This window comes from Mus caroli, unplaced genomic scaffold (genome assembly GCF_978045245.1).
Source record: "Mus caroli unplaced genomic scaffold, Mus_caroli_1 scaffold_7, whole genome shotgun sequence".
Lineage (NCBI taxonomy): Eukaryota > Metazoa > Chordata > Mammalia > Rodentia > Muridae > Mus > Mus caroli.
The window spans coordinates 102,698,895-102,725,739 of NW_028227262.1; the positions used below are offsets into that span (position 1 = coordinate 102,698,895).

Below are 26,845 nucleotides of genomic sequence, written 5' to 3' on the forward strand. Positions count from 1 at the left end.
TGTTCTTCTGAAGCTCAAAACTTGTCTTATTCCATAGCATTCAAAATAGAATTCATTCCATGTTTCTGAGACTTAGATTAAGCCCAACTTCTTTTGTTAACCCCACTAAGCTATAACATCTATGGTATTTCAACTATCATAGCAATGATGTTAGAGGCTCTCGGTTTGGATATAGCAAGAGGGGTGTGATTGACAGACTGCTCATGGTTTCAGAAAGTACATCATTTTCTAGTCTCTTTGCTTAAAACAAAATGTTCTCTCAAAGATCTCGTGTAGTGAATAAGGAAGCCAGGAGTGGGCCTACCTCTCCTTTTCTCATGCTACCTGGAAGATGGTAGACATTCAGATGGAACATGCTTACCAAATGCAGCCTACAATCTTTCAAAACAAAAAGCATGTTTTGTTTGGAGAAACGGGCAAGGAAAAACTCCCTCGGTACTGCAAAAACATGGGTCTGGGCTTCAAGATGCCCAAGGAGGCCATTGAGGGCAGCTACATAAGACAAGAAATGCCCCTTCACTGATAATGTCTCCAATCAAGGTCGGATCCTATCTGCTATTGTGATGAAGATGAAGATGCAGAGGACCATTGTCAACCACCAGGACTATCTCCATTACTTCTGAAAATACAATCACTTTGAGAAGTGTCACAAGAACAAGACTGTACACCTGTCCCCCTTTTCCAGGGATGTACAGATCAGTGACATTATTACTGTTGGAGAGTGCAGCTCCCCCCTCCCCCCGGCAGAACAAGACTGTTCTACTCAATGTGCTCAAGGTCACAAAGGCTGCTGGCACCAAGAATCAGTTTCAGAAGTGCAAAGGGGACTCTGGCCAATGCCCTAGAACAGATAAAGTTATTTTCCAACTTAAAAAAGAATGTTCTCTCTAGGAAGTAGGGATATTTAAACCTTTTTTCTTCATCAGTTTCAAACAGAATAATAAGTGCATAGTCACTTGCTTTTGGAGTGTCTCCTCTTTCTAGTATGTGTTGGTCCTTTATTGTCTTATTGTGGTAAATATTAAGTTAGAAAAAAAACCTGTGATGATTATGTAGCAGCTGACTTTGGAAATGAATGTCAATTTAAATTGGCTTCTCTGGCATTTATTAGTAATTCAATTTTATTCTGTGTAATTATGAGATTATAAATAATTCAAATTAGAGTAGAAATATAGTCCTCAGACAACTCCAGATCATCTCTTGTACTTTCAGATATGTCAACCTGTCTTAAAAGCCAAGACTTCATTGTCTTGTTACATAAATTATAATCAATAAAGTATTTTAAAAACACTACTTGTTTTCCTCACTTGAATCTCTGTGCTTTCAGTTTGCTCTCATAAAATTTGTTTTCCTTTTTGTTGTTGACATTTATCCCTAGTTCATAAAATGATCTTTGGAATAAGGATTATAATGACTTCTCCTGGAATATAATCTGTATAACAGTCAATCAAATGCTGTTTTAACATGGAGAGGGGAGATTTTTGGTTAAATAAAAGTGATTTGAAGTGTTTTGCATGTGAAGAGATGGTAACTTTAATCTTCCTGGCATTCTGACTATTACTAATACCTAACTATTGGTAATATCTAACTATTAGTAATCTCTCTGGTCTGTGACTATCAGATCATAAACAAAGTCAAGAAAATATGTCATGGTATTTATTAATTAGCAGCAATCAAATATGTTAGGTGAGCATTGGCAATTTCATGGGATCCTTTTTACATTTATTGTGGGGAAAAATGTTTCCATCATAATCCTATTATGAGTTCACTGAATTTCTAAAGCTGAATCTCTAGGATTATGGTATAAAGCATTTGCTTTTGGAAGCCATGGAGGCTTCACGAAGCCTCCCTAGTTTCTCTGTGGTGGGAAGAATGCAGAGGTTCACAGAGGTGACAAAGCTGTGTGTCTCTTCTCCCTTCAATTCCTAAGGCTCCATTTAAATATTTTCAGTTTGGAATATCCAACTAAAACCCCATTTGAGAAAAGTATATTCAGTTTAAAGAACAGTGACACCTGAAAAAAAAATTTTAAGTAAAGAATAAATATATTTTCTCCAATGCATTATTTGTTCTTTCCAGTACAAATTAGCATTTTTCCACCACTAAAATAAAATATATCTACTCTAGAAAGGGTATAAACTTTGATCACTACTACATGGCATTCTCTAAAAGATAGAAATGTGGAGAGAGTAAAAAGACAATGATTGTCAGGTACAAGGGGAAAGAGGGTAGACAATCAGGACAAAGGATTTACAGTGCATTGAAGCTATTCAGAGAAATAGAACACACACACACGCGCACACACACACACACACACACACTTTTTTTTCAAGATAAAGTCTTAGTATACATCCTAGGCTGGACTTGAATTTGTGATCTCCCTTGCCACCTTAGCATCTAGAAGGCCATCACTACAAGGGTTGTGAGCTACCATGACTGTTCTTACATCACTATGCTTATCAAAACTCATAGAACCCTAAATAAAAAGCATGAACCCTAAAGTAAGCTATGATTTTTGAGTGATAATGATGTATCAGTTTAATTTTCTCACTCATAACAAACATATTTTGGTGGTGTATGGTGACAGTGGTAGGAGTTGGGATTTTGTGTGTATCACCAATTTGTATCATCTTTGTATCATCCATTTGAACCTACAACTATGCTAAAAGTTAGACAATAAAAAACAGAACATAGCTGTACTATTAAATGAACAATAATCAACTCATTAGAATGAAAATGAGTTCCAAAAGTTTGCTCCTGAATGATGTCACCTGTAGCTTGTAGTATCTGTTGTATATGATCATTTCACTGTGGTCTTGAACCAGAGTGGCTTTGTTCATCCTCAGGGTGATTCATTCACCTCACAAGGGTGATTCATTCACATTCTCTCTATAGGGGGGAAGGGAAGGGAAGCCTAAGAAGCTGCTTCTCAGGGTATAAAGGTGGTTAGAGATTGCCGAGAGAAGACTTGTGGTCTTCTGCCTTTAAGCTTTCCTTGATTCTAATAACTCACCAAAGGCAATTCATTGTTTCATCAAGGTAGCTGTTGATAGTATCAGTTCATTAGTTGGTGATTTCCTCTTTATCTGGGTGACTAGAAATAGACTCCATAGGAAAAACCATGCAATATACTTAAAAATGAAATAAACTATAAATCCATGGTAGAGGAGGATTCTATAGGACTGTACAGTTATCAGAAGTGTATATACTTTGGAGTGTTTATTCCTCTAGAGCAAGGACCATGGCTCTAACTGATGTAGGAGGACAGCTGAGAGATTTGAAATTTCAGTTTAAGAAACTTTCTAATAGTCATGAGATTATTAGGGAACTCAAGATACTGGAAATGGAGTATCTTTTCTGTGGTGATAAAGAATAGATTGGACAAGTTCAATAAATATTAGTTAATGGGAGAAAATAACTCATCAATAGGAAAACTACCACCACTACCACCATCACCAGCAGCAGCACCACCACCAAAACCAGCACGGACCATTTATTTGCATGACTCTTCCCTTGGAAAATGAATACAGAGCATGAAAAGCACTGCTATGGATTGAATAGAAATTATCCCTCATAGGCTCATGTTTGAGCAATTGGTCCATTGGTGGTATTTTGAAAGGTTATAGAACCTTTAGGAAGTGGAGACTTCCTAGAGAAGTATGTCACCAGAGGTGGGCTTTAAAGTTTATAGACTGGCCCTACTTTATGTCCTCCCTCTGTTTCCTGAATGTGAATGAACTGTGATGACAGCTTCCTGCTCCTGTTGCCATGTCCCCACTTATTTTTGTCAGGCTTTCCAAACTTTGATGGACTGTATGCCTCTGGACCTGCAAGACAAAACAAAGCTTTTCTCCACACTTTCCTTTTTGTAGCCACCATGCATTTGTAGAAGATCATGTGGTAATTTGAGCTCTCTGGAGGAGGGTATGAAGCTCAGGTACCTTGTTCAGAAGGTCTTGGCCTGACCCTTCAAAAGCTGCTGTGATAGCATCAGTGGTGGATTTCTCCTAATATTGACTTTACATGCTGACCATGGTTTGGATATAGGGAATGAATACAAAACCAATGGACACACTTCCAAATGAAGAGGCCTCTCTTAACAAGTCAGATACGCTGTCCTGCCACACTGTTTCTCTTTTCCTCAGCAAATTGCTTAATTTATTTTCCTTCTGCCTTCATTTTTCCTTCAATATTTGTAATTTGCATGGACATGCATATTTAAAATGTAACAAGAATTCAGTGTGATCCTTGTAAATGCTTTCTATACTAGAAATATATACTGTGGATGGCTCACGATGGAGATAATTTGTATGCTGCTAATTAGAATTTGACAGACTCATTTTGGACAATTTTCTTAGGGGTTCTTAGAAGTGTTTACAAGCTTGACTTCATTTGCAAAATATGCACTCTAAAATCCCGCCCTAGGTCTCCCTGTGACTTTGTGTTCTCATCATGGAATTTCCCTGTTCACAGTGGTATTCAGTTCTTAGGCACAGTAAGAATGATTGTTGAATAGCTCTGTCTTCTTTTTGTCTATTCAACCCACAGCTCCACTCATCACTCACAAACTTCAGATATATGAGGCTAAGAAAACTATTTAAATATGGCATAGCAATATGAAACTTCACAAAATTCAATGGACAGATTTAGTATTCTTATTTTAAAGCTAGAGAAATGAAGGTGAGAAAAGTTAAATAATTTTGCAAAGTTTGTAGTGATGGTTACTGTTAATTGTCAACTCAACAGGATCTAAAGCTATCTGGGAGATGGGCCTCTGGGAATGCTTGTGAAGGATTATCCTGATTAAGTTAACTGGTGTGGAAAGATCTCTTTTAACTGAGGGTGGGATCATTCCCGGGGAAGGAGTCCTGTACAGTACTAAATGGAGCAGAAAGTGACTTCAATGCTATCAGTCATTTTTTTCTACTTGACTATGAACACAGTCACAACCTGCTTCAAGATACTGTTGCTGTAACTCTTTGCTATAATGGTTTGTGATCTTGAACTATGAGACACAATTAACTCTTTCTTCCTTATTCTGCTTTTGTTAGAATATTCCATGACAACAACAGAAAAAGTATGGTAGACAGTTATATTGCTTATAACTAGTAGAAATGGTCATCTATTTCTGATATTGGTCATGTGGAGAGTAAATAGGTAGATAGATAAGTGAAGAAAAAAATCACTCTTGAAAAGTCTATTTGACAAAAAAAAAAAAAAAGAAAAGTCTATTTGATAATTGATGACAGCATTCCTAAGGACCTTGGGAAATAAGATAGCGCCTATGAAATATAGGAAGCTGACTAAACATCCCCTAAATAATCACACACAAAAAAACAAAAACAAAAACAAAAGTGTTTGTAACTTTCCAGGCAGTATCCTACTTATAAAGGCCCTTTGATAAGCAGACTCAAGGTTGTGTGGCTCATGAAGAGTATGGCAGCTACAGTTACAGACTAAGAATAAGAATGGTTGGAAAACAGGCTGATGTCATTCTCCTTGAAGCAAGGCTACCTGGCTGAAACTCCTAACATGCTCATCCCATCTCTCTGAAGACTGTTAGATGCTATAAAACTAAAACTATGGATAGAGCCTCACTAGTCAACCATTTCTCTGCCTGCTCATAAAATAAAAGATGATTGGTGGACTAAGTACATGAAGTCATAATAATAAATGCAAGATGATCAGCAGGATACAAAATAGTGAACCTTTCAACCACCCAACCTTGAGTACCTCCATGAAGGGTCTACTCCTCCAGTTGTTGCTGGACTCATAGGGCTGGACTATTGAATAAGCCATGAATGGTTCTGTCAATTGCAGTGTATAATCTACATGAAGGAGGTCTGATGATAGATAAAATTGAATCCCTTTATTTGGTTGGTCAGCAGACTACCACAAAGAAAGTCCCATTCCTCTCCTCTCAGCTTTAGTGCTCCTGGAATAAGCAAGCAATGGAAGGTCTGGAAACACAATTCTGGCCATTTTGGGGCCATACTTTTCAAGTTTTCTGCCAGGCCATTCTATTAGTCAATAATATACTATATTAATCAATATATTATTAAACCAACATGGAAGAAAAATCAAGTTGCTTGGAGTCTTTTCAGTGTCTTACCACAGCAGAACTGCCACAGCAAATTGACACACACTAAACAGTTGAGTTTATCATCCAAATGCTCCATGAATCAGAACTTTGCATGAGTTAGCTAGACTAAAGTTAAGTTAGTGCCAAGGCTTTATACAACCTTGCGTGCATGTGCACACACACACACACACACACACACATGCACGTATGCATAGTTCACACAGGTGTGTCTATATGTGTAATAGGAATATTGGATACCCACACAACACATGTGTAGTCTTGTGTGTAAAGTATATGAATGTATTAGTTGCTTTGCTTGTTATGACAAAATACTTGACAACAACAACATAAGAAGAAAGGCTTGGCTCACAGTTTGAGGACTCAGCCCATCGTGGCAGGGAAGTCATGGGAGCAGGAGGACATGAGAGCTGGTTGTTGCTTATTCAGCCAGGAAGCAGAGAGAGATGAAGGCCAGTGCTGTCCAAGCCTCCAGCCTGGTGAATCTTCCTACCTCAATCAATCTAATCAAGGATATCCCTCAAAGGTTTGATATTTAGGTGACTCTACTTCCTCTCAGTTTAACAATCAATATTAACATTCACAGCAACTTAAGGATGGAAGAATTTATTTTGGCTCACATTTAAAGGTACTTCTGGAAAAATTCAACCTCACTTGAGATCAATGGTTTCCAACCACACACTAGAAACATCATCAACCTGATCATGTTTATAAGAAGCCAGCTTGAGAAGACTGCAGGTATAGACAGAGGAATGTCATAAGGGACTATAGAGGTAGAAGTTAATTTGCAGAGTTGTTGCAGCACCATCATTCATAACTGAAAGGAAAGTTGAGGTGATGAGACAGACAGGTGTCTGTGAGGGACCTGTGGGAGGAGACTGCTTGGAAACAAAGTATAGTTTGGTGCTGTGTAGGGCAATGATGGGCTTGGGAAACTGCAAGGGTAGGGGCATCAATGGGAACATACTCAGGGACAGTGGGAGGAGGTGAGTGGCCTGATGGAGAACATGGGGCAATGAGTTTCAGCTACAAGGACTTTCAAATCTCAGGGAAGTAAGAGAAAACAAACAGACTACATCTACATCACCCAATGATGTCATGTTGTAAAGCTTCCTCTTGGCAGTTTTATTTAACACAGTGACATTGTGTGTGTGTGTGTGTGTGTGTGTGTGTGTGTGTGTGTGTGTGAGTGTGAATGTATGTGCAGTATCTTTGCACACATACATGAATGTCTGTGGAAGCTAGAAGACAATCTAGTGTGTCATTCTCCCTAACTATTTTCTTTCTTTTGTAGGTAGGGACAGGGTCTCTTATTGGTTTGGATATGGCCATGTAGACTAGGCTTGCTTGCCAGAAAGCCTTATGGATCTCCATGTCTCTACCTTCTCAACTCTGGGAATCTAAGTGCCACCACACCTAGCTGCTGCTGCTGCTGCTGCTGCTGCTGCTGCTGCTGCTGCTGCTGCTGCTGCTGCTGCTGCCACCACCAATGCCTCCTCCTTGTTCTTGCTTCTGCTCCTCCTCATCCTTCCCCTCCTTCTCCTCCCACCCTCTGCTTTCCCATCACCATACAGGTCCTAGGGACAAACTCAGGCCCTTATGCTTGCAAACTAAGCACTTCACCAACTGACCTATTGTTTTAGCTTCAACATACTTTTTAATTTTGTCCTGTGTGTGATTGATTTAGGGGCCAAATGTATTTTGTTTCTTGGACCATATAACAGATCTCATGGAGTAAACTAAGAATAGGAAATAAAGGCTGTCCTCTGAATGTTTTCTTGGCTTATCCTTCTGTTTCTCTCAAGATGACCACATCATCTATTGTACTCCAGTTCATTTAACATTCAGTTACTAGGCTCCATCTATTTCCAGAACCTGTGGCCTTCTGAGCAGCTGATAGATGTTTACCTGATTCCTCTCTCTCTCTCTCTCTCTCTCTCTCTCTCTCTCTCTCTCTCTCTCTCTCTCTCTCTCTCCTATCATCAATATTACTTTAGGCTGTGATCAAACCATATTGACACTTCGATGACATCTTTCTGGGGTCCAATTACCTTCCTGTCATGGTACAATCCATGAGGTGTCACAAGGGTTCTATGCCGAGCAAGTCTATGCCAGAGACAGTACATTATATATCATCTTTTCTGCTTCTTCTAGTAACTGGAGAGACATTTCCCATCTCTGTAGTTAAGGGATGTTTTAGTTCAGTGCTGAGGGAAGCACAGAAGATTGAGAGCTGTAGCATCTCACTCTTGGCCCCTTTGGTACACTCCACATCCCAGTGTGAATTCTTAATGAGAGTGCAGGAGCTGTAATCTGGAGCTCCTAACCCAGACACACAGAATGGAAAGCTGTGCCTTCCTAAAAGGACTTTAGATTTTGGAGGGATACTATGCTGCCAGGCTCTGCTGGTGCAATTTGTTATGGTTTGGATATGTAAAGCCCTCCTAGGCTCCTGTATATGAATGCATGTCTCCTAGTTCCTGGCACTGTTTTGGGAGATTGTGCATCTCCAGAACATCCCTCCACTTCTCTGAAAGAATTTTTATTTTGTAATAGGATTCCCTATGATTCTGTTCATTTTTCTCTATATAAGCGGAGGCCCTTTGCAAACATCTGTCATCTGGATTTCTTTCACCTTCCTTTCTGCATGAAGTGGTCTGTTGTATCTTAAAAATCCAAGGGCATTAGAGCTGTACTTGTTTCTTTGGGGAGCAATGGGACAGGCTGGTGGTTCTAAGAGTTTCTAGATTATAGTAAATAACTTCTGTGGCTTTATGTTTCTGGACACTTTAGGCAGATCTTAGATTTCCAGACTGCTCTTAGATTTGGGGTCAGAACACAAAGCTTCACATTTCTTGTGATGTGTGCTTTTAGTGGAATGATGTAAATATGGTGGAGCCTTGTCTGAGTGATATTAGATGACACTTCTTTTCTCCATGAATTAAATTAAATTGCCCTGTCTCTGAGAAGTCATCTTGATCTATATAGACAGGGCTCCATTTTTACCCAGGTTTTCCCCTAAACAACTAGCAGGTGGAGTCTGTGTTCTTCCCCCCAACCCCCATAAGGAGAAGTCATGAAAGCACTCTCAGCAGCAGAGTCAGAACATGGCTGTTACCTGAGGCCAGATCAGAAGATGTTGGCAAGTTGTTCCTGAAGACCCCAAGGGAACTGGCTGTGTGTGTACATACAAACATACACATGTGCTTGGTGCATCTGCCTCTTAACATGAGCTTCTTGTAGAAAGTAACTTAATTTCAATTACAGCAGACGTATGCTGAGAATTTTCTAATAAGATGTAGAAGGGCCTTCAGGCCCACAGGTATCTTCTCCTTGAAATCTCTTTTTCTACTCCATTGTATTTGTCATTATTCCTATTGCTAGTATAAAATGTCTACCAAAAGCAACCTAAGATGGACCAGAGAGGTGGTCGAGCAGTTAAAAGCACTCTTCCTAAGGACATAGATTCAATTTCCATTACCCATGGTGATCCATCACCCTCTTTTGGCTTCTGTAGGCATCAGGCATGCATTTGCTATACATACATGTAAACAAAACATCCATATACGTTAAAAACGGCAACTTAAGGAAGGAAGGGTTGCTTTGGTTCAGTTTGAGGGTGCAGTCCACCATGGTAAGGAAATGGCAGTAGGAGTGTGAGACAGTGGTTACGCTGCATCTGCAGTCAGGAAGCAGAGAGTGAGCATAGCTGGGGCTCAGCCCACTTTTTCTCTTGTATTTGGTCTAGGACTTCAGCCCATGGAATAGTGTTAAGAACAATTAGGATGGCTCTTCTCAGCTAACCCAATCAGGAGGCTCTCTTACAGTTAGGCCCAGAGATTTGCCTCCCTGGTGATTTTAGGTCCTCTTAAATTAACAATCCATATTCAATATCACACCCATCATGCACTACTGACTTCAACTCTGGCCAAGAAAGCGTCAGTGTGAGCTCTTACAACTCCCTGATGGGCATGGTACCCAGCAAGCTACTGGGTCCAGATTCAACAGTTAGAAATCATTCAAACCAACTAATACTAAAGACTCCTTCTTTTACAAGGTTAAAACAGCAAGACACACAAACATTAAGAGTACTTAGGTACGTGAAAGTATATAAAACAAAAAGCAGTTGTACACTCATGCTCTCTGTGACTGTTTGCTGTTTCTCAAATGTAGATACAACTCTGATGTTCACAGAGTTCATTCTGTAACCCAGTCAGTCTAGCCTTAAACTCACAGAACTCTTCTTGCCTCAGCCTCCCTCCATCCCAAGTACTGGGATTCTTTTTTTTTCTTTTTTTAAAATTTATTTATTCTATGTATGTGAGTAATGAATACGCTGGGTTAATGAATACACTAGCACAGTATATAAACAGTGGAGACTTAGACACAGTTGTGAAAAGAAACAAAGTTCTGATACCTATTATGAGACACATGAATCTTGGCATCACTATGCTAAGCGAAAGAAGCCAGTCCCAGAAGAGAAACATTTTATAATTTTTCTCATGAGATGTACTTAGAGTGGTTGAAGTCAAAGAAACAGGACATAGAGTGGGGGTTGCCAGGGGCATCGGTGAGTTATTGTTTAATAAGCATGGGGCTTCAGTTTCATCAGATGTGAGGATCTCTAAACATGAATGAGAGGGGATGATTGCACAATACAATTAATATGCTTGATGTTACTTAATTGACACTTAAAATAATTTATAAAATAATTTAAACCACAATTAAAAATGCAAAAATCCCGACATCTCTCCCTTATTCTCCCCCTCTCTTCCTTCCCCACCTCAGCATGTATGTATGTGTGTGTGTGTGTGTTATAATATTTAAGTCTGACTGTGGAGATATTTGTTCAGGATTTGAATCTCTTCCCATCAGTTCTTAGCTGTGTGTCCTAGTAAATTAACCTCTCTGTGACTTACTTTTCTCACCTATATGGTAAAATGACTGCCCTCTATCCTAGGACAAATGTGAAGTTTAAATGACACGATACATTTCAGTCACTGGAATCAAGCCTGACAAGCAATGGATGACTCCAGTAGCATTATTGATCAATGAGATAGATGAAACTAAACTCATAAATATTTCAGTTCATGTAGAAGCCATCTGAAAACTTTGTAGGAAAATGTCAGCAAAAGGATTAGACAAAGTCATTTATAAACAATGAAAATGTATAATGAGCACTTTTTGAAATATTCAAGATACTCAGTAATTAGTTGGTGGTTAGGAAGCTGGGACAATGGAAAGCAATTTGCTGGCTTTGAAACATGGGAGAGACCCTTGGATCAGCTCCTGACTGGATAAAGCTGGACATGGATTATTTCCAGAAAGCAAAAACCTGATAAACAAGCAGATTCCTTCAGAAAGAATAGAACAGAATCCAAGTGGTTAGCATCTGATCAGCCTTCCTAATGTGGGGGTGGGAACTGCTTGCTAATCGTTACAAAGTCTGGGCTAATGGTTTTTCACTCCACTTCCATCTCAGCATGCCTGTATCATCTTGGTCAGGTTGTAATTCTGCAGAAATTCTACAAGAGCCACAGAATGAGACAAGGGTCCTCTAACAGCACATGAAGCTCCTTCACCCATAATTCTATTTCAGAATGGTTAATTTTAGAGGTGATGATCTTTCTTCTTGTGTCAGGCTGCATGAGACCAGGAATTACCCAGCAGTGGCTACTTAGCTGAGACCCATGCTCGCTTAATTAGGATTCTGGCATGGTGGGTGGGGATATTGACTATTGCTGTGAATAGTAAATCATAAATGTTAAATCACTTCCAATCCCAGAAATAACTGTGCAAAACTTCTCACAGCATAGATAATCAGGCAATTATGGGGATGGTTATGGGACTTCCCGGCCATGGTGGCTTTGTTGTGAGACCTGTCCTGCTCTGAGCTACGATCTCATTTATCTCAGCTCCATTTGTATGCATTTTATTCTACTGGATAAGAGTTAACATTCAAACTAAGTTTTAGTGTTAGCCATTTAACATGTGGTCTGTGGCTTAAACTTAGAATTTAAAATTTTTCAATAGCTGGCTAAAAGCCACAGCACTTACAAATTGTCCAAAAGAAAAAAGCAATGGGGATATTTTCATGATATCATGTGAAAGCTCTAACCTGGGAGCATGAAATGGGGTTTTAGCATTTTCTCTGCTCATTATAGTCTTTGGGGTTTTGCTTGTTTGTTTTGATTCCTAAATTATGCATCTGCAGTTTCAGATATTTGTGATGATTTTAGCAGGGGCCAGTCTGGTATTTAAGCAATAATAAAAATAATATATCCCACTGTAACTTTAAGAATTCACTCATAAACACACTTTGTGACCTTCATGTGGCTTGAAGAGTGTCATTGGATTCCATTTGGCTGCCAATAAAACTTAAGTCAGGGTCCAGTGAGATGGTTCCAGTGCTTGTCACATATATCTGAGGATCTGACTTGAATCCTTAGAAGCCAAATAAAGGTGGGAAGAGAGACAGACTCTGTAAAAATGTTCTCCACCTTGGTGTGCCCCTTTGCATATCATGACACATAAATCACCTACACACAACCACCACCATTAGTACCACCAGCAGCAGCAGAGGCGGCAGCAGAGGCAGCAGCTCTAAAAATTAAATGTCCCAAGCTGGGCTTCAGAGTGTGGAATGATAAAAGAGGACTGTGCACTCAGTCTCAGGACTGAGTCTCAGTCCACTGATGAAACAAGTCTTTGCTATTGAAATAAGCCCATGAGAAGAAATAAGTCCCTTTTTGGGCTGAAAGCAGTCTGAAATAGAGGCCATCAGGGCATTATTCTAACCTTACAACACATTCAAAGTGATTTCCCACATGAGTTGTACTTGTAGGTACACACTTGTTTTTCTTTTCCCTGAATCTCAGCAGAAGTAACAGCAGTAATCACTGGAGGGCACTGAGGGTCACCTGGACACGATTCCTCATTCACATCTCCTAGTCAGAGAGGCAGTGGCATCCACAGTCAACTTTCCTGCCTGTTTGGCGAATGGGGGGAATGGGCTCCCAGACAATGTTGCAGAGAACATGGATTGCAAAGTTTTACCCTTGGAAAAGCCTTTCTTGTTCACGCCCAATGGAGTGGGAAGGAAGCAAAGGCTGGGTGCATTCTTCAGAACAGTCTGCTTCTCAGGCCATTTCGGGGGGGGGGGGCGGTGCAGGGCAGGGGACCAAAACAAAACACCCTTCAATAATCCCTTATTGTCTGTACCACTTGCAGAGAGAGGAAGGCAATCTGACTTGAGGCCTACTGCAGAGCCAGGCAAGAGCATGAAGGAATCACTTCCAGGTTAGGCTCATTTCTGATGATTCAGTTAGAATCACTGGGAAATGCAACACAAACCACATAAAAGAATTTCATATGGGCTGCAGAGACAGAGCAGTTGGTAAAGTGATTAAAGTGTTTTTCACAAGTGCGAGGGCCTGGGTTTGATACCCAGAACTCATGACAGAAAAGCCAGAGCTGAGAGTGGTGATGCATGATTACAATCTTAGAAGTGATGAGGCAGAGAGGTGGGTATGGCCAGTCAGCCTAGCTCCATTGACAAACTCCTGGCCAATTGGAGAAAGTGGTAAATCTGGATGTCAAATAGCCTAGCTTCAAGCTAAGTTCTCTCTACTGCTCCTGAATATTTTAAAAGAAGACTCCTGAATTTACTTCAAATAATTAAAGCATCCACACAGGTATTCTTTGTCTAATGTATTAATTGGGACAAGCTGAAATCCTTATCTCTTATGTCACAGAATATTTTAATACTTGCTATTATAAATTAATTATATTTTTCAATTTGTTTAAAATGTAGTACCTATGTTATGTGGTGTCAGAAAAGTCTACAGAAGCAAAATAGTGGTAAGGATATTCTAGTTGCTGTGGAGTCACGAGAGAACAAGGTGCCAGCCGTGACAGGGGTTCTGGGTTTCTAAAATCAGTTTACCTAAAGCTTTCCTGAGGAGGTCTGTGAGAGAGGCTGGAACAAGTGTATCCATACCAAGCTTTCTGTTCTGGGATCTGGATTCAGTTATGTTCTTTGGAAGGTTTAAGAGGCAAATGCATTTCTCTAAAGTCTGTATTTCTTCCCTGAAATCCCACAAGGATTTCAGGTGAACTCATCATCTGTTTCTTCTACCTCGAGTTCTTGGTTGCTTACAGATGGCTGTCGCTCCATTTCAAGGGGTCCAAACAGCAAGCCTGAATTGACTTCTTTTTCTTCTCTCATGGTCATAAACTCTAGGCCAAGTTGCTCCTGACTCACAAGTCTCTCATACCCATTCTGTCATTCTCAATGGTCCCTTCAATCTATGACTCAAGCTCTTGATGGTTTTCTAGTTCCATGGTGGTGTGAATGAGAATGTCCTCTATCATCTTTGACATTTGCATACTTGGACCTCAGTTGCTGGAGCTGTTTAAGGAGGCTTAGGAGCATGGCCTTGTTGGAAAAGATACACTACGGTTTGCTGGCTTTTACATTTAATTTTTGCTGCCTCATGCTGTGCTTGATGCTCCAGATGTAAAGTCTTAGCTTGCTATTCCAGCTGTCATGCCTGCCTGCTGTCACGATGGTGACTGACTTCTAACCCTCTGCAATGTTCAGCCCAAAGACACCCTATCTTCCATAAGGTTCCTTGGCTGTGGTATTATATCACACCAATAGAAAAGTAAGAAACAGAAAAAGTTTCATGACATCATATAGCTGATTCCTTCTGTCCTTCAGAACTCCCTCATGACAGGACTGCACGGCTAACTTCAAGTCATATCATAGAACCACTGCACTGACAGTTCCCACACAGGCTGTGCTTACTTATGCTTCCCCTTCAAGAACTTCAAACCAGAGAAACCCTACTTCCCATTTAGAGCATGTCACTTTCTCCAAGAACATTCTTGACTCCTCCCTTCCTTCCTTCAGCTAGTGTTAAAGTTTCACCTTCTAGCAGTAGTGCCCTTCACATCTTCCTCAGAGCACTGACTGGGTCCTGGTGACCACACATATATGCCTTTTCCTAGAACTGGTCTGTGAGTTGCCTATGGATGAAAGACATAATTCATTGTCAACAGTCCCTTTGCACCCAGCGTGATGTCTAGAAACAAAGAGGTTTTACTAGGAGGCATGCCCTAGAATTTTCTCTCTCTCTGCTTTTCTCAGTGTTCCTATGAAATAGGGCAAGAAGAATTGAACAGTGGTGATGGTAATGACACTCTGTCTGTGCCATGTCGGCCTCCTGAAGGGCCAGGGAATCAGAGCAGAAGAGACAAGTGAATCAGAGTCTTCTAGCCCTGCTGACTGAAGACATAGCCTGTAAAGAGTGAAAATAAGTCAGGGGCAGAGCTTCCGTTTGGTGCCACTTGCTGTTTTATCCCAGTAACTGGCAGAATCCCTTCTCATTAGTGTTCACCTGGTATTTGTTAAAGATATGACTCATCGATGGACAGTTGAAATGAAAAAAAAAAAAGATTGACCTAAATGCCATGCCTTCCCCACTTTCAACTTCCACTCTTTGTGTAGCATGTGTGTGTATAGATGTGTTCTTCAAACAAAAGGGAAAATTAGCTATTAGAAATTTCCTTTCACAGCAAACAACAAATGGAACATGAGAAACTGGAGAGATTGCCCAGTGATTTGGAGTATTTGCTACTCTTGCAGAGGACCCAGGTTCAAATGCCAGTACCCATACTGAGTAGGTTAAAATTGTCTGGAACTCTAGCTCTAGAGGGCCTGATGCCCTCTTCTGGTCTCTAGGAGCTCCACACACAAGTGGCAGATATTCACACAGGCACATGTATTTTAAAAAATTAATCTTAAAAAATAAGAACATAATGATAGCTACTTATGTTTTATACAACACACATAGACTCTAAGTCGTAAGTCACTGAAGTAAACAAGATATATATATATATATATATATATATATATATATCCCCATTTACTTAAAGAAATCAAACTGTTGTGAAATCTATAGACCTCTGTCTTAAAATCCATCCATTTTGTAGTCTTAGAATTAGTTATTGAGTAATAGATAGAATGAATTTATCTTGTACATCATTCCTGTAGACAGTGATTCCAGGCAGACTTGGGGAACCTAGATTTGGTTACCCAAGAAACGTGCAGCCAAGCTGAGCAGGAATAGACAGGAGGCTCTGACCCTGACCTGTAGGAGGTGGACTAGGCTCTTTTTTTCTGGTTTTTATTTTTCCAGCTAATCCTCTAGACCCTCTCTTCTTTTCCCGGAGAAGGACTGCTGATTTTATCTTTATCTGTGACTGACACTGCCTTAGTCACTCACTGTGAAGGAGGACAAAAGCCAGTGGAGAGATGAAAACAAGCCAAAATAGATCTTTCTTGAGCTGATTTGTATCAGGGTTATAAACAATTCAGAGTATGACAGCAAAGGAGACAGGCAAGCACTTGTAAGCAACAGGAACAAAGGATTCTTTCCGTTTCCGTCCTTTTCCTTCTCCTTATTTTATTTTTTCTAGGCTGTGTACTAAAGGAAACATCCTGGGAGCTGAAGCCCTTTTCCCCTCTCAGGTATCTGCATATTGTATTGTGCCCTACATGTTCTCTCCATCCTCTTAGGGCACATGTTATAATGCAAATCAGTGCTGTCAACATGACTCATTTTCCTCTCAGAATGGAATATGAACACATCAATTATGTGTCGGGCAGCTTCTAAATGCATAGCCTTGTCACATTGACCTCATTCTGCGTTTGTATTGTTAGGTGCTCCTGATATTTGTCCACTAAATTAGCTCCCCACACTTCTTACCTATTATCATCTTACTTTAGCACTTTCTCAGACTTCCTTCTATTAATCCATTTGACCTGCAGATTCAGGGAGGCTGCGCTCCCTGGGCACTCACCACTGCTTGTAGTCAGCATCACAGTTGCAGTAGTACTTGGGATCTGTGCAGTTGCGCTCAATGCCGCAGGCACACTTCTGAATTCCAGGCTCTGATCCTCCCCAGTAGTAGTGCTTCTCATTGGCTTTGCCAACCCACCAGGTGTAAGGACTTCCATCTGCAAGAAAGGAGAGAGGTACATTTAAAGAGGAGCCTGAATTGCATCATTATAATGTCACTCTTGTTTCCTTCTCCCTAGGAGTTATAGCAGTTTCTGATAGACCAAATGCATGCCCATCTTTAAGGTAGAATTAGTTCAATAATAGGAAATGTTAATTAAAAAGTCATACAAAATGTCTTAGGTATAATTCAGTGAACTGGAATCCTAAATGGTATTAGTCTGCTCTGAAGGCATACAAACTATTCTACAATATACAACTAATTTTATAGCTGATTTTGCTTTCCTATGAATTCATACAAGTATGAAGATAAGAGATGATTGGAGCTAAGAGTGGGTTTTATCATGTCTAAGTTTGACCTCCCAATTTTATTCATGAAGAACTTAGGTCTAGAAAGGCCTTTCTTTTAATACCCTGGAGATTAATGCAACATATCTAAGGTTTGACATATCACACAACACTCACTATTTGCTATGCAGTCAGATATCTGTGTCTATAACTTCATATCCATGCAATCAAACAGCTGTGAATCAAAGACCCTTGGGGCAGGGGCTTGTATCTGCACCAAATACACACAGACTTCTCATAGTAATTCTCTCAGGAACAATGTGCAGCAACTATTTACACAACATTTATCTTGCATTTAGCTATTAGAATTGATGTAGATATGCTATAATGTATTAGAAAAGATGTCAGCACATAGGTTAAGCAAGTGTTACCTGCGTGATATAAGGAACCAGAGTACCGTGTCTACAGATGTTGGGATTGATACGAGCTCCTGGATCCACATTTCTTACCTCTTCCATTCACTTACTCATCCCTTTGCCTCACTATCAAAACCCCATTGTGTATCCATTCTGTGGCACACTCTGCAAGACACCTTTTAGAACAATGGAGGAGAAATGCAGGTCGAGGATACAGATGAACGAGTACTATGAACATGGAGTGGATGTGAGGAAAAGGAGGGTATGATGAATGTTTCCTCTGAGCTGTGTCTTGTAGGTTGAGTGGGCAAGAGCTCAGTGAGCCAAGGTGTAGGAGACGAAAGGAATGCTATATACAAAGGGAACAGAGCGTTAAAATTCATACAGGTGAGTTTTATATGCAAAACATATGCAGAAGAATGGATGTGGTGTAGAGTAGGGCTGGGGAGATTAGTTTGAGAGTGGAGCAGGGGAGGACAGTACTAGAGAGCAAATGAGGTCTTTGTCCAAAAGAGAAATTGTTTCGCGCTGACTAGTTTTTGCTTTTCCAGGCTTATTTCCTACAGCTTAAGAAACCTGAACTTTATCCTGAAATAATGGGAGGCCACTGAAAGATTTGGAGCAGAGAATCATTACTGTTCAATTTGGGTTTTAAAAATCTCAGGTAAGATAAAAGATGAGCTTCTGTGTGATAAAATTAGGGAGGGCAGATGTGAAGTTCCCTAGTCATGGAGGAGATAACTAATAATGTGGTACTAGGAGTGGAGAAAGGAAAAAACAGAAAGAATCTAGGGTAGCTGGCCTAGTGGGATTTGCAGCGGGTGTTGGTGGGGGGATGCAAAAGACATTGTGAACTTACTCTGGGTCTCTGGTATCGGTAACTAAGAGAATACTGGTATGTTCTATCTGGGTAGGAAACAGGGAAAATGTTTTGAAGTTCAAGGAGTTTTGAAAAAAGATGAAGAGTCTGACACATCGTCCAGGAAACCTGAGGCAGACATCCAGTCTCTGGAGCATTTCCTGGGATGAAAGTCTTGTTTTGGGAACCATCAGGGCAAGCCAGAAAATATTGGGAGAGGCAGAGATTCAGGTGGGATCCGGAAGACTACAACAGCATTGCAAACCACACTGGAATTCCACAGAAGGCTGCGAGAAGTGCAAGAAAAATGAATGCAGTTCAAGAGAATGGTAGGAAGAAAAGCCTGGAGACAGAAAGAATGAGAGGGGAGACTGAGAAGATGCTAAACATAGCATCAATTTCTTTCATTTTATAGTGCTGAGAGCACTCTGTGTGAAATCTCCCTTCTTAACAAATTGTCTAAGTATTTGATACAGCATGTTAATCACAGCTACGGTGCTGTCCACAAATGCTCTAGAACCCCTTCACCTTGTTTAACTGAAACCTTTATTGATTAGCAATGGCTCTGCTTCCTCTCTTCTTAGCTTCACTGACATCCATTCTCTTTGATGCTGGGATTTTACTGTTTTAGGTCCTGACACAATTGCAATGATGCATGCAGCCTGTGTGTCTGTATACAATGCAATTTCCTGTCTGCCTTTTCTTTCTGTCAGTCTTTATTCCTACTTTATTGTTTCTATACTGAAATAACACTAGCTTTGAAAAGGAAGAAAAATCTGTACTGGCTGGTTTTGTGTGTCAACTTGACACAAGCTGGAGTTATCAGAGAAAGGAGCTTCAGTTGGGGAAGTGCCTCCATGAGATCCAGCTGTGGGGCATTTTCTCAATTAGTGATCAAGGGGGAAGGGGCCCTTGTGGGTGAGACCATCTCTGGGCTGGTAGTCTTGGGTTCTATAAGAGATCAGGCTGAGCAAGCCAGGGAAAGCAAGCCAGTAAAGAACATTCCTCCATGGCCTCTGCATCAGCTCCTGCTTCCTGATCTGCTTGAGTTCCAGTCCTGACTTCCTTTGGTGATGAACAGCAGTATGGAAGTGTTAGCTGAATAAACCTTTTCCTCCCCAACTTGCTTCTTGGTCATGATGTATGTGCAGGAATAGAAGTCATGACTAAGACAATCTGCAGTAGGTAAGAATGTGGACAAATCTTGGGGATATGCTAAGAGAACAGACAAGCCTTAGAGGAAACTGTGGATAATGGAATAAAAGGAGATGGTGCCAAAGAGGAAATCTATTAACATCTGTATGTCTGGGGGTGAAATTCAATCATAAGAATCTACCTCCACCCACTCTTTCAGGATGCTAAGTACACACTTGTATCTGTCAGTGCTCAGAAGAAAGAGTTGGGAAAGCCTTAATTCTTCAACTACCAACCGAACAACCACACCATCTAAACAATATCGTAAGTTACCATAGTGGAACAATGCATACACTTCTGTGACACTGAGTGAGATACTACAGTAGTTTTTCCTCAAGAACAGTTTGCTAAAATGCAGATAGTTTAAAGCCATTGGACATAGTTTGGAACTCAGAATCATGCTCCCTGTAATGAAGGAACCAGTCAGGTATTTTATTCCATATAAGTACCCAGATATCACTTAATTTGGAAAGTTTAATGTTTTCCATGTTATGATCATCATGGGAATCTTAAAATAAGAAACTGCACCAGATTTGGTAAGTAGAGAAAGATTTAAACTGTATTTTAAAGGGAGAAAGATGCCAGCTCTCTGAGATGAGGGGCCACTCCGCAGCTGTGTCCTCTCCAGTGGGCCTGACTCTGAAGAGAAAGTATTTAGACTTGAACTCTGCATTTGAATTCTTTTGCTCCAAGGTTTTCTCTCTTTCTGTCGGGTCAGGGAAAAAAGTTCCAGACTTTGATGTTTCCTAATGTCAAAGTCATGACCCACAATACATTATTGTTTTCCTTACATAATACCCACAGTTTCAAAAAAATGCCTCACAAAGTTTTGTTTATGGGAACTATATAGTATTTGCCACCCCAAGAAAAGCTGAGGTTATTTGTCTCTGGCTGTGTTACAGAGGAAAGGAAACGGCTGAAAAGAACCTGAATCTGGCTGTTGCTTGAGAACTCCTGAAGGCATCTGTCTGCAGAGATTGATTGGCTTATGAGAATTTCAGTACCATTGGGAGGTTGGAATGTTGCAGGCTAATTACCTTATATTAGGTTAAGTTCTGGCCTTCTGGAACAGCCACAACTTGCTCACCTCTGTGCTGGAACTAAAGTCTTGTGACAAAAGAAAAACAAAACCCTTTCGGATCTAATGATTTAAAAGCAAATAGCTTCTATCAATCCAGAAGATAAGAATACCATCAGAGAGCATCATAGGCCTATAGGAAAGGTCCCCTCATGTTGACATACCTACCTCTCTGATGTAACCACCAATGCACACCTCTGATGTACCACCATTTTAAATTTGCTTTGATTCTACAAAACTACAAGAACTTCATAAAACTGCTTTTACTTTGAAACATGGAATTTGGGGTAATTTAAATCTTCATTCCCAAACCATGGTCACCACAATGGCTCCAGAATAAACTTTTTTTTAAACTCCCTTTTAGGTGAGAGCTGTGGTTTTGTATCAAGAGCAGAAAATATGTGAAGACAGGTGGTATGGGGCTGATCTTGTAAAAGGCACATGTGCCAGACTTAACCCTACCAATATAGAGGCATTGCCTCTTTAGCTACCAAATCCAGTTTGAGCATTTCATCTTTTAGCTAAGTAATAATAAATGATTTCTCCACCAGAAAATTTTCATTGGTATCATTGGAAACTAGAAGATGTAATACTTTCTGAATGGTGACAGGGATAAACCAGACACAAATAGAATGGGAGTAATGGACCAATGGTCAGGAAACATCTTATTCAATCCATGACAAAATGCTCAGCAAACGATTCTGTAGCTCAGGCCCTGAGCCTCATGCATGCTCTTTCCAGTGACTAATAGAAACAGCTCCTTACCAAGTTCTTCTTGTATTTCAGGCAGAGGTAGGAGCTAGCATGACCCCAGAACTGTCTGTGGCTCAATATTCCTTGTGAAAATCAGAATAATGTCAAAAAAAGGAACAGTATAACATTCAGTCTCAACATTCGAAGGGCATGGAGACTGTGAAAATGGGAGAAGAGAGGCAGCTGACTCCTGGCAGCATCTGCAGGGAATGTCTAGATGCTGAGAAAAGGAAGTTTCATTGTCAGGTTTGTTTAGATGCACAGCAAGAACTCTCAAGCCCACATAAGAGCCAAGTTCAGTATTAGTGGTGTGTGTGTGTGTGTGTATGTGTGTGTGTGTTTCTGTAGGTAGATGTGAATTTTTGTGCCTGAAGATGTGCCTACATCAGCATGACCGAAGGCCAACATTTGGTGTTATTCCTTAGGTGTCCAGATCTTGTCTTGCATAATCAAGGCCAATCACTATTCTGAACTCATCATGGAAGCTATGTTGACTAGCTAGCAAACATCCCAAGGTCCCCAACTTCCTAGCCTTGGGATTACTATCTTACCTAACGTGTGTTCTCTTAAGTGAGATTCAGTCTGAAGATCAAACTCACATTTGCACCTTAGTAACTGAACACCCCTTTCCCCACATATACCGGTTTTAGAAGGAAGAAGACCCCCATTTGACTGCAAGGAAAGACTATTACTAGATACTAGGTTACTCGGAGGAGTTCTCAAGTGCCATTTTCTTTGTTCAGTCTAAAGCAGTTTCATGCCAGTGATCAGGGGAGAGCATGAGATGACCTGACTATCAAGCCTCTTTTCCTGTCACTAACTTTGCTCAAACCATAATCCTGCTGTCTGCATAACTAATGCTTCAGATTAGGGAAATGCCAAATTTGTGTTCTCTCTTTCCTAGCAGAGTAAATCAAGTCTAGCAAAGCACGTGACTCAGCTGCTTTCTTTTTGGGTAGGAGCAAACCAACAAATGAAACACCAATAAGACAAACATATTCATGGGCATAAAGGAAATTGTACTCTTCATTTTTCATACCAACTAATTTGTTTAAATCACTATAGCAAAAATAAATTATTAATTTTGTATATGTTTTATATTCAGCAAGAGAAGAGTGGTGCAATTTTCTTTGAACAAAGAACTGCCTCATTCCAATGCTATGCTAATGAAATGCTGTTTTTTTTTCCCTGTATAAAACATTATTTACCTGTTACCTGGCTTTGGGGAAAAACAGTTAAAAGCAATCAGAATGGAAAGATTTTTTTAAAAGACAAGCATATGAAGTGGTAAGAAAAGAAATTAATTACCCAAGAGTTTAGAAACTTTAACCTTAGACTATGAAGATTATAGTTAACTGTGTCATATAGGTGAGTTGCTGTAGTCAGCAGAAGCCACATTCTAGGTAAACCAGATACTAGGTTGTTAAGGTGAGGCATCACCCAAACATGGATGAAATGAAGTCCAATCTGTCTTCTGTTTGGGCCGTGTTCACTTCAAACTCTGTTATAGAAAAGGGTTTCTTATGAGCTGGATGAAGTTAGAAATGGAGCAAAATGAGGATGCTTGTGTTTTAAGACTACAGGTCTTGTTAATAACAAATTGTTCCAGAAGTGCCAGACCAAATGCACGGAGAACTCTAAAAATTGTAGCCCATATATGGGTTTTCCAGAATGTGCTCCATAGAATAGAATAGAATAGAATAGAATAGAATAGAATAGAATAGAATAGATTACTGGGCTATACTGTAGCTTATTAGGCTGCTTAGCTAGGATGCTGGCATGGCCCAAACAAGACTCAGCTTTGTGATTGGGACTTTTAATGAGTTCCATTCATCTACTTCTAGAAGATACTGAAAACAATACCCCAGGGCTTCATAAAGCCCCAAATGAAAACGTTTAACTATTGTCAACTTATCTTTTATAGATTCACAGGAGACTTTTTAGCAAAAGAAAACAGAACAGCCTCAAATAGCCCCAAACCATTGTGGTATTTAGTGCCCCCAGTTGGCATCTTCTTTACAGCCAATCTATTTTGGAAATGTTCAGTCCTCTACTTTCAATGTCAGGATTAAATCCCTGTCACCCCCATTTTTAAAATATTTTTTTATCACATATATACAAATCTCACATGATATAATGGAATACATGTACATAAAAAGTATATTGGTCATGGTTGGTGAGGAAAAATGCATTAACTAACCAGTCTGTCATCTCAGGCATAATCCTGGTTAGTAACTCAGGTTTTAATCTCTCTTTCATAACCTCCCTTCCATCTGTACCACTGCATTGCCTGGTCCTTCCTCTCCTACTTTCTCAATGAATAGAACTGGCCACTCCTCTATCATCATAGCAATCAAGTTACAAATGATATGCTAATTAATTAAAGACACTTGAACTGATACATTGTATATGCAGAACATCCTGAAGCCAGGGAGAACCTTTCTTTCTTCTAAGCTATGACCTAGAGAAGAAGAAAGATGGAAGAGCTTGAGTAACAAACTTTCCTATTGGGTAGCAAGGTGAAAGTTTTATATTCTTCTTCATATAATCCGGCAGCTATAGTTTCTAAGAATGGGCTGGAGTGAACTTTTGCTTCAGTTTGAAATGTGCACAGTCAAAGAAATTCAGGGACATGATCTAAAGGTGAAACAACTCCTGACCCCAGGAATGGGAAGTGGGAGCTCATCACCAGTTCTACAGTTTTCTGATTTAGAGTCAGTCTGTCTTCTTGAAAATGTGGCGTTTATTTCTTTCACAATATACCCACTTTCAAAAACTGGACCATGGAGTCACAGAAGCAAAGAGGACTAGGCAGTGAAGACATGGAATGATCATGTCTGGTTACAGGACCTCCCCTCTCCCAACACTGGTGGAAGAGAATATAGGAATGTAGGCAAGGGTTTCCAGTCTCCCTGGGATCCTAGAGAGTCCAGTAAACAATCTAGAGTCCCTAGATAAGGCTATGAAAAGAATCTCAAAGGAAAATATTGGACTGTCACTGACTACCTGGGGGAGCTCTCGCCAGACAAATCTGCTACATGTTGACCTGGAGAAAGTACACTAATGATCTCAGTTCCTGGACACTTGGGTAGTATGTAAAGAAACAAACACAAGTACCTTTCCTACCACAATCTTAACATTTCTACCAGTTAAGACATTGTATAAGTCAGATTTCCCTTGCTAAATATCTAAGAAAAAAGGTTTATGTTAGTGAATGCATTTACAGGTTCCAGACAATGGTTGGTTGGTTGGTCCCAGTGCTTTTTGTCATGTTTTTCCAAAATATATCATGGAAGAAGGGGATGGCAGAAGACAGATATGAAGAGGTGGTCATGACATTTACTGCAGTAGTAACCTCATTTAATTCATATTTTCAGCATAGTATAGTTAGTATCTTTTTATTTTTCAATTACATAATAATGATTTTGCATTAAAATGGATGTATTTTACTGGTTAAATTAAAGACTATAAAAGTAAAATGAGAACTATCACACATCTTAGTATTATCTTAGATACAGCAGCTTATCATTTCAAGCTCCCTATAATTTTTTGAGAAATCAATTTATTAAGCTGTATAGTAATATTCTCCTTTGTTTTCCAATCATCTAATTCTATGCTAGTTTATGTTCAGATAAAGACCAAACAAAAGAATGAATCCAGAAATGTTCTGCTGAGTTCATACTGCAGACCATTGTGGAAAATGCTTCATTTTAAAGTTCTGATATAAACACTCAATTTGATCATTAAAGGTGAACATTTTATCTTGCTGAGATTGAATGTCACTAAACTCATCTGATTAGGGATGACTAGAAATGAATGAAGTTGATTAGCTTAAGGTTGTATCTTTCAGAATCACATTGGATTTTGCTTTATCTTATTGATTTGAATCAGGGCCAAATATAGAACTGTAGAATGGAAGTTCAGATTGGACCTGAACTAAAATGTTAATTAATTAAGAATTAATTTTACTGCATAATATTTAAATTTACTTTATTGAATTGAACTTAATAGATTTCAATCAAAGGCCAATTTCACTGAGCAAAATTTGATGCAGTTGAATTCAATCATTTGAGTCCTATTCAAATGAATTGGATTAATTGGAATGGAATCAAGTGACAGATTTGATGGGAGTTCATAATTCTCACCAGGCTTAAAGAGAGCAGAATGGGCCAAGTCATTCCAAGTGAGCTTAGCTTTGTTTTCTAACTAAGGTCACTGGCACCATGGCCCCTCAAGAGCCTGGTTGGTTTCTTTACATCAAAAGCTCTGGGAACAAACTATGGTAGCAGTTTACCACAGACAGGATGGAACTGCAGGTTGTTATTTCTTTGGTTCTTTTTGTTCCTCTTAATTCTTTTCTCTTTTTAAATACAATGTGCTATTTTATTTTACATTGAAATTGTTGGAAGATTGATAATTCTGTAAATGTTATCTAAATCTTTATATATTTTAGTTAAAATATAATTATATCATTTCCTCCCTTTCCTTTCTTCCCTTTAGCCCCACCAATGACCCTCCACTTTCCTCACTTCCTCTCAAATTCATGGCCTCTTTATCCTTATTATAGTTGTATACATAGGGTTATGTACAATTAAATATATAACATCAACCCGTTGCTTCCATTTTGTGTTGTTAATGCTAGTCTATATCATTGTTTCCAGCTCCTATCTCTTCACATTCTTCATGTCCTAATGCAGTGACTACGACCTAGTGTTCAATGCTAACCTAAATGTCCTTGAGGGTTGTTGTACTTCCAAATCTTAAGGACAATCTTGTGAATGTTTACAATATGGTGTTGCTGTAAATTAAAACAGTTCATCATTGTGTTTAACATTGTTTGTGAAGATTTTTAAAAATATGAACTGCTAGTGATTTTGTTCAGTGGTATGTCAGAACTTGTTAACTTTGTTCACAATGTAACATTTACAGATTTTTTTTCTGCTAATGTCAGAAATTATGATGTCATGTTTGACACACACATGATTTACATATGAAGAGAAAGAAAGGGGGCAAGCTTGTTACTTGGTCTATGGATTTTCTGACTACATACATGCATGCCATTGATCTACATTTTCCCTTGTGTTGCTGTCATCATATTTTTTTTTGTATCAAGCTGATACTGGCCTAAAAGAA

The 26,845-nt window shown here is 39.6% G+C and overlaps 1 protein-coding gene and 1 pseudogene across 1 annotated transcript in view; one reads left to right on the forward strand and one right to left on the reverse strand.

Annotated features, from left to right (window-relative positions):
* Nucleotides 1-26,845, reverse strand: part of Cntnap2 (contactin associated protein 2) — a 2,252,040-nt gene that overhangs the window by 566,292 nt on the left and 1,658,903 nt on the right. The window contains exon 14 of the mRNA XM_085840650.1: nucleotides 16,967-17,123. Within this exon, the coding sequence (XP_085696776.1) occupies nucleotides 16,967-17,123 (157 nt within the window). The remainder of the gene's footprint in view (nucleotides 1-16,966; nucleotides 17,124-26,845) is intronic.
* LOC115031284 (small ribosomal subunit protein uS17 pseudogene) lies at nucleotides 332-891 on the forward strand (annotated as a pseudogene).